The 14,954-nt window shown below is 41.5% G+C and overlaps 4 protein-coding genes across 5 annotated transcripts; 1 reads left to right on the top strand and 3 right to left on the bottom strand.

Annotated features, from left to right (window-relative positions):
* Positions 1–314: 314 nt before the first annotated feature.
* Positions 315–5,244, bottom strand: usp18 (ubiquitin specific peptidase 18). 2 transcript variants are annotated; one of them, XM_062383121.1, is made up of 10 exons: positions 5,063–5,241; positions 4,311–4,407; positions 3,984–4,126; positions 3,824–3,903; positions 3,607–3,741; positions 3,140–3,235; positions 2,900–3,061; positions 2,699–2,830; positions 2,531–2,574; positions 315–1,499 (listed from the first exon to the last, which is right to left on the bottom strand). In XM_062383121.1, exons 1-10 carry the CDS (start codon positions 5,109–5,111, stop codon positions 1,427–1,429), a joined length of 1,011 nt encoding a protein of 336 aa, XP_062239105.1. In that variant the 5' UTR covers positions 5,112–5,241; the 3' UTR covers positions 315–1,426. The 2 variants fall into 2 exon arrangements, with proteins under 2 accessions (XP_062239105.1, XP_062239106.1); XM_062383122.1 differs by lacking the exon at positions 2,699–2,830 and having other exon boundaries at positions 5,063–5,244.
* Positions 5,245–5,915: 671 nt separating this feature from the next.
* Positions 5,916–7,802, bottom strand: pex26 (peroxisomal biogenesis factor 26). Its single transcript, XM_062383125.1, has 5 exons — positions 7,438–7,802; positions 7,214–7,354; positions 6,721–7,037; positions 6,477–6,617; positions 5,916–6,385 (listed from the first exon to the last, which is right to left on the bottom strand). Exons 1-5 carry the CDS (start codon positions 7,557–7,559, stop codon positions 6,273–6,275), a joined length of 834 nt encoding a protein of 277 aa, XP_062239109.1. The 5' UTR covers positions 7,560–7,802; the 3' UTR covers positions 5,916–6,272.
* A 6-nt stretch (positions 7,803–7,808) lies between these two features.
* llph (LLP homolog, long-term synaptic facilitation factor) lies at positions 7,809–9,352 on the top strand. Its single transcript, XM_062383129.1, has 3 exons — positions 7,809–7,937; positions 8,541–8,748; positions 8,841–9,352. Exons 2-3 carry the CDS (start codon positions 8,553–8,555, stop codon positions 9,020–9,022), a joined length of 378 nt encoding a protein of 125 aa, XP_062239113.1. The 5' UTR covers positions 7,809–7,937; positions 8,541–8,552; the 3' UTR covers positions 9,023–9,352.
* Positions 9,353–9,682: 330 nt separating this feature from the next.
* On the bottom strand, positions 9,683–14,508 carry hcls1 (hematopoietic cell-specific Lyn substrate 1). Its single transcript, XM_062383117.1, has 16 exons — positions 14,401–14,508; positions 13,568–13,651; positions 13,415–13,488; positions 12,647–12,770; positions 12,419–12,529; positions 12,103–12,157; positions 11,890–12,000; positions 11,706–11,816; positions 11,510–11,620; positions 11,377–11,432; positions 11,151–11,220; positions 10,914–11,062; positions 10,628–10,828; positions 10,282–10,453; positions 10,134–10,199; positions 9,683–10,042 (listed from the first exon to the last, which is right to left on the bottom strand). Exons 2-16 carry the CDS (start codon positions 13,649–13,651, stop codon positions 9,909–9,911), a joined length of 1,629 nt encoding a protein of 542 aa, XP_062239101.1. The 5' UTR covers positions 14,401–14,508; the 3' UTR covers positions 9,683–9,908.
* Between the last annotated feature and the right edge of the window lie 446 nt (positions 14,509–14,954).

Here is a 14,954-nt window from a genome sequence, read left to right as displayed (position 1 = left end):
CTTCTCAGTACAACTGAGCCAAAACAGTAAAATTTTCGGCCAGAAAAACAAAATAATGTGGTGAAAAACACTCAACACTTTATGGAGTTGAAGGAAACTTCAGACTTGGATTAGGATTCTTTGTGGGTTCATTACTAAGAGCCACCCCGGCCCTGACACATTACACATAGTATTGTCATGCAGTAATATAAATAAATACACTATAGCAGAGTATTTCTAAAAACTGGTAAAAGATAAATCCATCTTGTAAATCCTTCAAAGTACCCAAAGTTATGATAATTCCTTATTATGAAAAAATGAACCTTTCCTCTTGGTATACGTACATTAACAAACTTTAATATTATAACTGTTTCCATTGTCAATTTTTCAAGATGCAATGGCAACGTCCCCAACACAATTCAAAACACCAAACCATATCTGTGACACTGACTCAAGTCTAGACACATAACGCACATATCTAGTCCTGGTCGTTGGTCTCAACGTGGGAGGAAGATACCACCTCTACAAAAAGCAGCTCCTCTGCTACATGGCAGTGAGATGACTAAGCACGTGGCCCACAGCCTGTGGAACTGTGCAGGCATGTTCCATTCTGTCAGGGCTCCGCAGCACATAGGCACCATTTCACACGGTCCCCCTGAATCCTGGCCAAACGAGTGGGAACCTTAGAGGCTGTGCTGACAGCCTATGCAGAGCACTCAAGCGCTGTGGTTACAACTGCAACGTTTAAACTCCCTTCATTGCGAGATGGTCTCTGCAATGCATATTTAAAAAAAAATATATAAGATCTTAAGTACTAACATTCTGAGCTCAGGGGGTTGGGAGACGTGCTGACGTTGGTGCGTAGCAAAAGTCAAAAATATGTTAAAATCATTGTTGTAAAAGTAAAGTTGATAGTTATAGGGAGTGATAAAAAAGGTAGTGATAAAATACAATAAATACTGAGATGTTAATTGGATTTTTTGTGGCTGATGTTTTTGGCCCCAAATCAGACAGAATTACTTCATTGTTCTTCATGAGTGACTCACACATTTTACCGCAGTGTCAGGAAAATGAGCACTGAGACCCGTTGCAGGTATTTCCCCCAAAACAGTGAAGATCTAAGCTCAGCATTCTCTTCAAACCACCCCCCAGTGCCAGTGAGCTCGTTGGCATTGTGTGTGGTCTGAGAGTGGAAAACCCTTCAGTGTTTCAAGTCTTGAACGCCACCTACTGCTGTCAGGCAGAAATTACTATGCTGGTGTAAAGTATACAACTAAACCCTTCCTTGAAGTATTGCTATGAGGTCACACAAACCATTAAACATTAAACCAGTCACTATGTGCAATAAAATCTAAAATGTTAACTAATCATATCAATCAAGTAATTATTTCATTCATTAAATTCCTATATTTCCATCTCTGACCCATATTGAACCTCATTTCACATTCTATCCGGAGAATTCAGGTTGTCGTCCCTCCTCTTTGGAACTTCTTCTGTACATTAACATGTACGCTGTGCCGCTGTAAAACAAAGAAGACAGAGATGTATCAAACTAAGTTGTGCCTCTCGGAGATGGGGCAGGAAAAGGATCAAAGGAACAAAAGATTTACCAGACATAAAAAGTGAAAATGTAACTACCGGGTGTGAGGGGAAAATATGTTTGTTGTTGGAAAACAACACAGACAAGATGGATTTCCTCTGTTTAGAAGTTCAAAAGTTTAAAAAGCCCTCACTGCAAAAACACCGCCACCTTTAGTCTGTTATCTCCCCCGAGGAACAGACAATAAGGCTTTGTCTTAAGACTTAAGGCTGTTTCCGCGAGTAGGAAGATGAAAGCTACATGATGTCAGTGGAAGTCAAGCACTGGATTTACATGTTACTGATGGAAATCTTAAATTTAACCCTAAAAGCAGCTGGTGGCTGGTTTGAGCAAGTTTTAATGTTAGTCGCATGTTCATTGGTCATCTCCTGTATTCCAACATGTTTGAAGATGAAAAGACAATTTTATAAAAGTGTCTATAAAGCTTTATAAAGTTTTTATAGAATAAAAAGTAGATTTAGTTTGATCAAAGTAATATTTAAGTGACTTTCACACATTAAGGTAACGCTGCGAATTTTAAGAAATGCAAATTTGTATCAAATTTTAAAATATCATCAATTCACTTATTGTGTAGGTGTATTTATTGTCATCAATTCACCGTTATAGCTACAACTTGTGCTCCCAAATGGAAACATGCAATTGTAAAATAACAGGTGAACCAGGATGGAGCCCTGAGGCACTCCACAGTCAAATTAAAACAGGGAGGAAAGAGATGAATGCATCTAAGCTAGTTTTTGACTCAGCACAAAGACCTTTGTGTGGTTTGTTTGTTTGGTCTATACAACATGTTAACATGTGTTAAGTTTAAGTTCTAGAAGGCAGAGTTTGGCTGAGGCTATGATAAGTGGCTGTGGCTTATAGCTTCATCTTTAGCATACAGATACGTGACTGAATTCCATTTTGTCATCCTTTAGAGGGAAAGTGAAAAAGCCTTTACAAGATCACACAGACCCATAATATTTTCCATATGTTCCCTGCACACGTTCCCAGGAAACCTGTTTGTTGAAATAAAAAGACAGAATTAGTAAGAAGCAAGGGTAAAACCTATTTCACTTCTGTAGATCATAATGAAGTACAAAGTCAGGAATAAACTGCATCCAAAAGTCTTATTGAACAAACCCTTTCTACGTGGCTGTCGTCTGCATAGTACCATTGCTGGTTACCCCTATGACGAACGTAGGCAGTGTAGTGCCCACCCATTGTACCACCAGAGTGCACAACCACTGCGTACAAAGTGTAGGTATACTCATCCTAGAAAAACAAATCAACTTTTAGATGACAAAATACAATATCCAGAGAGTAGATAGGAAATATAAGTACCTGGGCAAAGTCTCTGGAGAATCCACCTCTAGCGATCTCAGAGAAGTCAAAGGTCTCTGGAAAGGTCACCCTGCAATCCAGTTTTCTGATGCCACCACGGCTGCTCCGGTACCGCTTCAGGTGCATGCACAAGATACGAGGCAAAGAGAGCAGCTTGACATCCTGGAAGATACGATTAAATCTATAAGTTGACGATAAGGTTAGTTAATATCTTTGGGTCACATTTGATCCAAACCTCACCCGTTTGGACGGAGTCTTTCTTTCACATTGTGCACAAAAGCAGCAATCTCTGCCCCTTAACTCCTGATCCTCTAAGAAGGAGGATATGCAACCTTCCTGAAAACACGTCAGAAACACGTGCATTGAAATCGTATTATGAGTATGGTGGATTATTTGACGGGAATATGTTCACGTTTTACGAAAGGATCAAGACCACTCTCACATATGTACAGTCAGTATCAGCAGCTGGTTAGCTTAGCTTAGCATAAAGACTAGAAAACACTAGACGGGTTAAGTCAATAAGTTAAAAACTGTACACTTTTGTTTACGGGTGGTTTAAACAGCGGAGATATGTTAAATTCCATGATGATTCAATAAATTAGTATTAAGAGGAGCTAAGCTAATTTATAATAACCCATACCTGCTGTACAGACATGACTGTGGTTTCTATCTTCTTGTAAAATTCAAGTCAAACAAAGACACTGCACCAGAGAGTTGTGATCCTCCTTCACGTGCAGATGCAGGCTGAGCTGGAAGCTGGTCTGAGTCTGGATGCAGCTGCACTCCAAACACTGCAGCCGAGTTTCCACAGAAACCTTGTACAGCTTCTGGATTTCCAGAGCCTGACGGAGAAAAACAAAGGTGAGCAAACATGTGACACGCTCCCAGGTGAAAAACGCAGAATGCCAAAGGTTACAGGCCGACCAGTGCTTTGTCGTCCATCTGCTGCTGCATGAAGTTCAGGATGGAGAGGAAGACTTCGTCGGCGTCGTGCTGCACACAAACTACAAAACAGTTTCATTGTCACGAGTCGGGAAATAAACATCAGTGTGACATGTTGACCGTGTGAATCTGCGCCTCTTACGTCGAAAATTGTTTCTGTCCAGACAGTTGAGGAAGTCCCGATGTGGAGTGTTGTGCCGATGGTCGCTCTTCATGGCTGAGAGGACTTTCTTCAACTCCAGGGGGACGTTATGACTGTCTGCTCTCACACCAGCTGAATCCCACCTTGTTGAAGTTCAACAAATCATCAATCTTCATTAATTAAACCAGTAAGAATTCAACGAGGCAAGAAGTTGCATTTCATTCTGTTCACCTAAATGTGGGAGGTATTAATATAATCTGGATTTATCACTTTGTTTTGAGGCATTGCTTCCTTCAGCCATGTGAACACACGACTTAATTGTCTTACCTTTCCAGCAGACCTGACAGCTCCCAGGTCGCAGAGAGGGTCTGCAGCAGAGTGTTCACACAGCAGGACAGCAGGTAGTTGCTGAGGCCTCTCATTTCTGGAACAGACCAGGGAAAATATTCAAAATGAATGGATTCACCCGTGATACAACTGTCAATACAGCCACCCACCACTCCACAGGTTTGTGTGAGATGTCTTCAGGTTAATCTGTCTGTACCTACTCCCTTTAGATAACGCCACTCTACAGGCAACAAGTAAAATACCACAACAGAAACACCTGAATAATGAAGAAAATATTACAAACAATAGATAATGTATTAATACAAACACACACACACAACATTTGGTTGATACCATTTGCTCCTGTGTGCTGTGTTAGTTCCTCGTTCACATGCCACACTGCACAACAATTGAAGCAACACAATGTCAAAAACTAACCAAGTTGCATTACACAACAGTAGTGAACAATGAAAACAATATCAATAACTTATAGCCGTATTTATAAGAATCGGTAAAGCAATTTAACAAAGATTCAATATATATCATTATGATTCTTATATATACGTTTTTTCAATGAAATGTATGAATCTATATTGACTGAAATTTGTATCTGGACGTAACTTTTGGGAAATATCGTCCAGCCCCAAAAAGAGGAGATTAAATTCATCTGGTAACTACTTCTAAAAATCACATTCAGCATCAAACCAGCATCACCCAAATAATCACACAGGCTAAGTCATTACTCTACTCACCGTTTTGAAGGTCCCTTGCTGTAATATAAGAATAAAACCTGGATAACATGATGTCATACTTCACTTCTCGCTTCTCAACAGAACAGGAGTCGAACGTGTCTTCTGTTTTTTAAATCATCTGTTCGAGTCCAGCGTTCTTCTCTCGTTTCCGAGTAAACATCGCATCCACGTCACCTCCTCCGGATCAGTTTCACTTTACAGTGAAACGAAACCTACCAGTTGCCATGCGCGGATTTCAATGACACATTTCATTCGACTTTATTAGCATTTTGTGACGATTGCTCCAATGACTTTAAATAATAAAACCGTTTGAGTGTAAATAATGTTAAACTATGTTGTATTTATAGCAGCGCAGTGTGATATAATATTGCCATTGTTTTGGTTGGACTAGATTTCTTTTAACGGGCAATTTTTCCAATATTTTGGTGGATAAAATGTCAATAAATTTAATTTAGAAATTCTGTCATTTTAATTGATTAATTAATTCATCAGTCGTGTATTTTATTTAAAGTTTTACTATTTCTTTGTTTAACTTTTAACCCCAAGTCTGATTTACTCTATATAACCATCAAACTTAACTACAACTCAAAACTGAATAAAACCATGCATAAACACAAAACTCATATATATGTATATATTTATTGTACATATTCATTGTCATATCTTGTCACCCATAATTTGAATGTCTTCCATTGACATCCTGATCACATTGTTGATCCTTTATTACACTGCTGCTCCTGTAAAATCTGGGACTAATTATACTGGTAAATAAATAAATAAAGATGGTTTCCATAGGTAGGATGACGCCAATGTCAAACAGTCCAGATAAATTCAATTCACCACACTGCTCACATTCATACATATCCTAAATATATTTTATTTCATCAAGATTCATGAGTTCTTCACCCTTGGAAATTGGAGAGAATTTCAAAAACACCAGATCTCTATCATTAAAGAAAGTGAGAAGTGCCTTTTTGCCCAGATACAGGCCAACATGTCATGAGTTCTTTCTTGGCCCTTGTTTCATCCTTCCACAGAGTTTTGTGTTAATCTGTTCAGTAGTTTTGCAAAAATCCTGCTATAAAACAAACAAAGCAAACCACCAAACAACAATCGACCTGATTGGGGCAAAAGTGGATATAACTAAGCCATCTTCTCTTACAAAAAAGAGTCAAAACTATGTTCAAAACATTAAGTGTCTTTCAGTCTTTCACAGTCCTTTGCGCTGAGTGAGAGAATGGTAGTACGGTGCAACCATGGTGCTCCACATCTGTTTGAGCAGCTCAAGAAGTTTGGAAATCCACAGGAATGATGATGGGCGAGCTGATGGGAAAACAACAGGAAGAAATGCAAAAGTTTAAAACTTCAACAAACCCGGTGATAGAACTGAGATGCAAAGAACATTTTATTCAACCTGGATCCATTCGAAGTAAGAGCATGTAGACAAGGACGGCTGCCACAAAGATTCTCCGCAGAGAGAAAGAGCCAGAGCCGGTCATAAAAAGTTTTTTGTATAAAAAACGGAGCATCGCTGTGAGTTTATGGACGACAGCACCTGTAGAACACAAACACACCCAGAGAGAGAGAGACTGTCTATATTCAATATTCATACTTATTTGATTTTGTAAAATGCATCAAAAGAAACAGCAATTTGTTACCTTTATTTGAGACACTATGTGCAGAGTTTGGTTCGCCACCAGGATTTAGAGTTGGCTCTAGATTCTGTTGCTCCCTTTCATCTACAACATCCAGCGCTGTCCGTCTCTGGTCTTCCGTGAACGCCCGTCCCCCGACCTCGCCAACAATCAATTCGCGAGCCTCGTCCGTGCGCCCGAGAGGGACAAGGACGTGCAGCAGGTGCAGTTCTGCCACTGTTCCGAACCCTGACGCTTTGCTGTTGGACGGGCAGTGTAACCAAACTCTGGCTGCCTCCTGCATCACAGCAGGCTCCCCCACCTTCGAGTAAAGAAGTATGCTGCCAATATAAAAATGAGAGAATCAATTTTGAGAACTGAAATGGTTGATTAAGCAACAGGTCCATCAACAAAAAGTTTTGATATACTGGTTTAAACAGATGTAATAATCAAAACCTCTCTTTAGCAGGGAATAATTGTTAAACCATCTCCTGCTGACTGTGTGAGCTCCACTCACCACATCTGCATGATCTTTGCAGGTATCTTCTCCTGGAGCTCGTATTGCTGCAGGACCCAGGGGAGGACACCGGGCCACTGGTTGAGCTCAGCCAGGGCTTGGATCCCTATGGTGCAGAAACCAGCCTTGAACTCTGCGGACCTGTGGGGGACAGAAAACCAAAGACAAACAGTGACCCACTTAACTCCCAGGCTGAAGGAAACACGTGAGCTCCGGACTCTCACCGGCTGTCCTCGGCCTCCGGGCCGCAGAGACTCTGCAGACTTCTGTCACATGTGTCAAACGCTGCCTGGAAATCTCTGTGAACCACCATTTGCTCTGCAGCCGCTTCCAGCATGTTGAGCATCTGTGAGGAATTTGCTCGGACAAATCCCAGTTAAACAGCCAAAATGACTGATACAACTTACTGGTTACAACACCGATGGATGCTACTTCACGTTTAGAAGCTTTGTTTATAGCTGAGGGTTTAATAAACCCGTGAAAACCGCTCGTTTACACCCGATATTCTTCTTTACGTGTTGTTTACATTCCACTAACGCCTTCACTTCCTGGTTCAGACCGCGAGCCAATCAGAAGCGGCGGTCTTCAGGCTCCCCAAAAAGAGCCAATCACTAGACAGCTTCATTGGGAAACGCGTCCTTCCGTCTTTCCTCTCCTCCTGTAAACACGTGTGAGGAGCGTGTGGGGACATTTAATCATTTAACTTAAACTACGCACTCGTAAAGTAAGTGATGTTTACTGTTTACGTTGTGCTAACACTCCTAGCATGTGGGATAAGCTAACGTTAGCTTTTTGGGGTGTTTCCTTGCGAGAGTTTCCACGGTGGCAGCTCGAGGGCTAACTAGCTAGCAAGCCTTGGTTAGCCTGCTGTGATAGAAATGAACTGTAAAGCTAATTTTTGTCCCTGTAGCTAACTGACATATATTCATATCATGTAGCTGCAACACGTTATTGACAATTAGCAGCGTTAATTATATATTCAGGTGGATAAATAAGATTCACATGTATGATCTGGTATCTCGTGAGTCCGTCCGTACTCTGTGTTCAAACGTATACCCTATAACACATTTAATTTGTTATTATAAATCAACATAAATGTAATTTGTCATCACCCTGACTGCCTTTATAGAGAAATTAAGAAAACTGTGCTGCAGGATCATAAATCTGAGTGACATATTAAAAACCATAATCCGTCCATGCTTGTTGGGGGATGAGGATCAAGGGATCTGGTTGAATAAGTACTTAACTTAAAAAAGGGAAGAGCTGCCTTTGCTTAATGCATCTGCCGTTAACTCCAATATAATGACTGATGTGTTGTTTATTCCAGAACCTCCTCAAGATGGCAAAAAGCCTGCGGAGCAAGTGGAAGAGGAAGATGCGCGCAGAGAAGAGGAAGAAGAACGCCCCCAAGGAGCTGGCTCGTCTGAAGCAGGCGCTGAACTCGGACATGAAAGGAGACGCTCTCATGGCCGACGTGCAGGAGATCGCCACCGTGGTGACGGCGGAGCAGATCATAAAGCAGCAGGCTGATGACGGTGAGTGGCGGAGCGGTCAGGGCCCACAGGCGATACTCGAACTTGATCTATGGCTGTTTTCAGACCTTTGACCTTTGCCTTTTGTGTTACAGAGGGGAAGATGGACATGGACGCCAAACGCAACAAGACAACCATGTTGGACGAGAACGGACAGTACCCGGTGTGGATGAGCCAGCGTCAGGCCAAGAAGATGAAGGGCAAGCGGATGGCAAAGAAAGGAGGAAAGGGTGCAAAGGGCGGCAAGGGCAAGAAGAAGAAGGGCATTGCCTGGTGAGCCAGAGGAAACCTACGGATGGTTTTCTTGGCTTCAAAGACTTTTGTTGCAGAAACACGGGATCGTTTCTTGAACTGATCTCTACATGACATCTGTCACTGGCTGCTGTCGGATCCCTCACTCCAGCAGAACTGCTGCTGTAGAGAGATCCACTGCAGGAGCTGGTTGGTTCTGATGGAACCGCAGCTTCATCTCCATGTTAGGCCAAGTTTTACGAAAATACGACTTTATGTAAAATATGTTTGTCTGAATACAACATAACAGGTGATTTTCATATATTCCCCACTGCAGTTTGAATCTGTGCTTTTCTGATAAAAAAAATATAACTGATCCACTATGTGTTTTTTTTTCTTGTACCATTTAAGACTCGTTAATATGATTTTAAAATCTTTATAGCTGACCTGGAGATTGCAAATCTCTCCCAGTTAATGTTTTACATCTATTGTCAGACTCTGGAAATTAATGACAGAAGGGAATTTGTTTTGAATAGTCCTTTGTTAAAGAAAGTCAATAAAAATACACAACGCATCCTTCCTGCAAGTTATATGACAATCAAGTAGTTTGTGTGTTTATTGAAACACAACAGTAACTATTTGTATTTAATCCAATTTAATATTATCATGATGAAATACAATTCAATACAAGGAATGTAAAATAATAGAATAGTTGTAGAATAGTTTATTGACTCCAGTTTATTTCAGATACATGATGCATAACTTTATTGGTCATATTATATATAAGAAAGTTATTACCACTGTGTAAGAGGATTGAAATCAGCTGATCAGAAGCTTCCCTGTGATTTATTGTATAAACACAGAGCTGACCTCCCTCTGTTGAACAACCTGAGAAATCTGAGATTCTTTGAAGTGAAGCAGAACGTCCCACACTACATGAGCTGAACATAAGTAGCTGGGAACAGACCAGTACGTCCGTGACACTCCCCCTTCCACCAGCCCTCGTCGATCATCTCTATGTTGACGATCACGTCGTCCGGGTTGAAGGAGATCTCATCGTCCGCCTCTGCACAAACGAGATCGTAGGATTTGTCGCTTTGAGTGGGAAGACGATCGTTAAGTGTAAACAAATATGAAGCGTGGAAGAAGTGACGTACCTCCTTGATAGTCGTAGATGGCTATGGCCTTCTTTCCAGATGTCAGGTCTTCATATTCATTGTCATCTGAAAAAGAAAACTGAAATGAGCGTGCCCCTCACATGCAAACACATTCAACACTTTAACTGCAGCCGACTCAGAGGCAGACCTGTCTCCGCAGGAGGAAGAGGAGGAGGAGGACACCTATCATCAATTGTATCATAATCCCCGCCATCGTCCTCCACGTCTGCCGACCTGTCAGGAAGCGGGGGGGCCTCAGGTTCCAGGAAGTCTTCTGAGCGTGGAGGCAAAGCTGGAGGCTCCTCGTACAAGGGTTCATCCTGCAAACAGCACAGGAGCATTGAGATCATTCCTGGAGACGAGCTGAAAAGACTTGAATATAAACAAACTAAGCAAAGAAAACCTGCAATCACTGATGTTATACTTTAAAACAACAGATTAAACAAATCTATTATTTGGTTGAAGTGACGTTAGATTGAATCAGAGGGTCTTACGTCAGGCTCTGGCTCATATTCTGGTTCAGGTTCTGGCTCTGGCTCATATTCTGGTTCAGGTTCTGGCTCTGGCTCATATTCTGGTTCTGTTTTTTCTTGTATCTCTGGCATGTGATGGTGGATCTCCGCTGGCATTTCGTACGCTGGAGCCACACGTGGAGCAGGAGGTGGAGAACGCTCCTCCTCTTTGCTGCTCTGCTCCTACAGGAAACACAGCAAAACACAGAATCATGAATACACACGTTAAACATTAGTTTATGTGTCAGTTCACAGTTCACGTGTTTACCTGCTGTCTACGTTTGGCCTCCTCTCGCTCTCTCTTCTCTCGGGCCTGTCTCCTCGCTCGCTCTTCCTCGGCTTTCTTCCGGTTCTCCTCGTCCGAAGATTTGGCCATGTTCTCAAAACGAGCCTTCAGTTTCCCTGCGCCTGACGTCGCTGCAGGGAAACAAACGTAAACATGAAGACGTTGCAGCAGCAGTGACGTCCAACACTTGTGATGATTTAGGAAGAGATTGAAACATACAGGCCTCCAGGGGTTGTGTCTTTTCATAAGCATACGACGGTGCCTCAATATCTGCGAAGCCGACTGCGCTCTAGGAAAAATGTATAAATGTTTAAATCGTCATAATTGAAACGTGACATTCCTGCAAATAGGAAATTCAGATTTCTTATTATTAAATCACAGTTTGCTGAAAATAAAGAATTGATAATTTAACTCTGGCTGTTGAATCAATAAGGAGAATCCTGACCTTATCCTGGCGATCGGCCTGTACTCCATATCGACCCCCGAACCCTGCCGAGTAATCTGAACAGACAGGAATTGGTTCAGTCCCATTAACATCACTGGTTTTTCCTGTGACACACGTGCGAGTGTTGTCTCACCTTTTTGTGACTGATGTTTCTCCGTCGCTCCTTTGTAGTCGTAGCCCAAAGCTGCTTTGTCTACTTTGTCCTTCTCCACACCGAACTTCCCCCCAAATCCCTTTGAGTAATCTGATGAAGACCAACGTTATAGACATTAGACGTGAAGAAGAGGACGATGGTGTTAACACTGACAAACGCTTCGACTCAAACTCGCCTTTTTGTGACTGATGCTTCTCAGTTGTTCCTTTATAGTCGTAGCCCAAAGCAGCTTTGTCCACCTTCTCCGTCTCCACGCCGTATTTGCCTCCGAATCCCTTCGCGTAGTCTGGAGAAAAACAAGATGAACATTTGAAAAAAAACACAATTTGTTGATGCTAATTAAAACATTTTGAACTCACCTTTTTGCGACTGGTGCTTCTCTGTCTGGCTTTTATACTCGTACCCCAGCGCGGCCTTGTCCACTTTGTCCTTCTCCACGCCGTACTTTCCTCCAAATCCCTTCGAATGATCTGGAGCCAAGAAAGATTGTCAGCAAAATCCTGAACTACAGACCTTTAACCCTCTGTTAAATAGAAATGTATACTTTCATATTAGAAAAACAGTTGACCTACCTCTCTGAGACGCATGTTGCTGCACTTCCCCTTTGTATTCAAAGCCCATGGCAGACTGCAAAGGAAACAGTCTTAAATTATACTGGTCAAACTGAATGCAGCTCAAAATACCTTGTTGCATAAAAACAAGAAGAAAATCAAAAGTGGCAAATAAACTGTACACTACGTTCTATAGTTGTAGCTGCTTGTTTTAACTGTATACTAGAGCTGAAGGGAGTAAGACCCTGCAAACTATGGAGGCACTAAATCATTCAGAATTTAAAAGATGAATTAAGTTATACTGCAAAGATGCTGAAGTATTTCTGATTCTTCAAACCTCATCCACACGGTCCTTCTGAACGCCGAATTTCCCGCCAAACCCCTGAGCCGCGTCCGTCTGGGAGGAGTGCTGCTTGACCTGGGACACGTAGTCGTGACCCACCGCCCCCTGGACGCAAGAGGAACATGAAGAACAAGTTCAGACTAAAGAACATCGTGAAAAGTGAAATCTGAGGAGCATGTTACATAAATATATATCGTTGGTTATATAGTGTGGTTCATTGACCTTGTCCATTCGGTCCTTCTCCACGCCAAACTTCCCTCCGTATCCGTACGATGCTTTGGGAGTGTGTTCTCTCTTCCTCACCTGCTCGTGCTCCGTAGCCACTTTGCTTCTGAGCTCTGCAACACTGTCTCACACACACACACACACACACACACACACACAGTTTGTGGTCAAGATGGCTGCACACAGAGGTGGACATAGACAAAAATATTCACATATAAACACAGATATAGACAAATGTATACACTAGTTCACATATAGACACTTATATACAAACATACACACACTAATACAAACACACTCTTATAGACACATTTATACATAAACCCTTATACCAAAATATACACTCTTATACACACATCTACAGGTATATATATATACACACATGCATACAGACTTATAGACACATACACAATTGTTCGTACACACTTATACCAACATGTACACTCTTATACACATGCTTCTATACTCATTAGTATACACACTTATATACACGTATACACACATAAACACACGATATCTGTCAAGAGCACAGGAGTTTTCTCTTCGAAAGTTTCCAAAAGTTCTCTGTGTTAGTCTCAGTCACCAAGTTAAAGGGACTCGAGCCACTTGACCTCAGCAGTCAGCAGGGTTTTAAATCCCTCTGTCACTGTGTCATCATGATGAATTACCCATATTAGGAGACAGTCGCTGTCTGACAGCCGCAGCTCTGTTCTCACTTCCTCTTCCTGTTGCGACACAGAACCCACTTCCACCATCCTCCTTTACCTGATGTGCTCCGTGCGTCCAGAGCCCTCGACGCTCTTGGCTCCCCAGCGCTGCTCCTGCTCGGAGATGTCATTCTGAAACACAAAAAGATCATGAACTCCAGAATAGAGGAGGAAGGGTCTGTGAGCACTTCAGGGTTTTAGTCCTCGGCACCTCGAAGTCAGGGTCCGTCTCCCAGTCATCGGCCTCCACAGCAGCCTTCACCTTCACGTCGTGGCCCACGACCGACTTCCACATCTGAGTGGGGGGTTGAAGGAAAACACAGGTCACACAGGAAGGTCACATCAAAAAACGTGAATTATAACTAACACACAACCACAGCACTGTTTGCTGAAGTCCCAAAAAGGAAGTGATTTTCAACATGGAGCTTCATTTCCCCTTCAAAGAAACACACCGAGGCTGCGACGCGACTTTAGAACAGCTTCACGACAGCAGATTATTTATTATCTGTCATATTCTCTCACATCTGAGTTTCAGGAAGGAGGCCAACTACTTTACACACGTTAAACACTATGGCAGTGACTTTTATGGGCTGTCATCAGAAGCACACGCACTTCAAAGTTTATTTTTACAGTCATTATTGTCAATATGTGACTATGAATTATGGTATTTTATATCTTGTAGACTTTATAATAACCTGACAAACAAGTTACACGAGGGAGGCTTCTCATACAATAATACTTAAATAATTACCACTTTCATACTTGCTATAATTTTATTTATATATATTCTACTGTAACATACGGCAGTGCAGGTGCATGTGAAGTGTAATGTGAGTCCTGAAAACTTTACTGTGCTGTTGTTAAACTTAAACAAGTCAATAAATGTAATGTTTGTAATATTATAACTCACGGTTCACAGCACAGTGGTTTTATTTGACCTACTTCCTTATTGGAAGTGGAAAATAAACTTTGTGAAACTTATAAGTAAACATAAATATAAGTTTGTGAGTTGGTTTAAATAAGATATAATATAAATAATTTTACCTTTGGACTTTTTCAGTTTGATAAATCCGTGTTTGAATCCAGATCAGCAGCTGAGCTTCCTCACACTGACTGTGTGATGGGCGACACGTGAGCGAGCACGCAGCCCAGCGGGAGCGCGCGTCGATGTAAATAATAGAACGGACAACGTCACTGTAAACGTCACAATGTCCCATAACTATAATGACAATATTTATAATAAAAACACCAACACATGTTGTCGCACTTGTAGCATTGGAACAATTTTAAACACATTTATTCAAAGGAAATTAAAAAGGAAATCAAGTTGGGAATTACCTGTAAAAGTTTAAAAGTTAAGATCAGACTGACGATTATGGGATGTGATCTGTAGCAACAGTTAATTACTTTAAAGATTATTACTGTTATTATAATTGTTATTTAGTCATACAGTATTGTATTTCATGGAGCTGTAACGCAGTTTACACACTTGGGGGCAGACTTGCACAGATTTAACGCTACAATCTACAGAAAAGAGACAAATCAATAATCAAACTCATCAAGATTGATTGAAAACATAAACTTTATATATAAGTTTC

The sequence above is a fragment of the Platichthys flesus genome, chromosome 23, assembly GCF_949316205.1.
Source record: "Platichthys flesus chromosome 23, fPlaFle2.1, whole genome shotgun sequence".
Lineage (NCBI taxonomy): Eukaryota > Metazoa > Chordata > Actinopteri > Pleuronectiformes > Pleuronectidae > Platichthys > Platichthys flesus.
The sequence above is the reverse complement of the archived record's forward strand: the minus strand, read 5'-3'. Positions and strand labels throughout refer to the sequence as shown.

Bases quoted from the DNA above. Each gene is read 5' to 3' on its own strand.
- hcls1 (XM_062383117.1), bottom strand. From the start codon at position 13,651: ATGTGGAAGTCGGTCGTGGGCCACGACGTGAAGGTGAAGGCTGCTGTG. The intron at 12,771-13,414 runs GTAAAGGAGGAT...TGTGTGAGACAG, and splicing joins GGACGCACGGAGCACATCAG to TGTTGCAGAGCTCAGAAGCA. The intron at 10,043-10,133 runs GTACGTCACTTC...TCGTTTGTGCAG, and splicing joins CATCTACGACTATCAAGGAG to AGGCGGACGATGAGATCTCC.
- pex26 (XM_062383125.1), bottom strand. From the start codon at position 7,559: ATGCTCAACATGCTGGAAGCGGCTGCAGAGCAAATGGTGGTTCACAGA. The intron at 7,355-7,437 runs GTGAGAGTCCGG...TGTCCCCCACAG, and splicing joins CCGGAGGCCGAGGACAGCCG to GTCCGCAGAGTTCAAGGCTG. The intron at 7,038-7,213 runs GTGAGTGGAGCT...TTATATTGGCAG, and splicing joins GCAAAGATCATGCAGATGTG to CATACTTCTTTACTCGAAGG.
- llph (XM_062383129.1), top strand. From the start codon at position 8,553: ATGGCAAAAAGCCTGCGGAGCAAGTGGAAGAGGAAGATGCGCGCAGAG. The intron at 8,749-8,840 runs GTGAGTGGCGGA...TTTGTGTTACAG, and splicing joins AAAGCAGCAGGCTGATGACG to AGGGGAAGATGGACATGGAC.
- usp18 (XM_062383121.1), bottom strand. From the start codon at position 5,111: ATGTTATCCAGGTTTTATTCTTATATTACAGCAAGGGACCTTCAAAAC. The intron at 3,742-3,823 runs GTCGGCCTGTAA...TTTCTCCGTCAG, and splicing joins AGATGGACGACAAAGCACTG to GCTCTGGAAATCCAGAAGCT. The intron at 3,236-3,606 runs GTGCAGTGTCTT...ACGTGTTTTCAG, and splicing joins AGGAGGATCACAACTCTCTG to GAAGGTTGCATATCCTCCTT.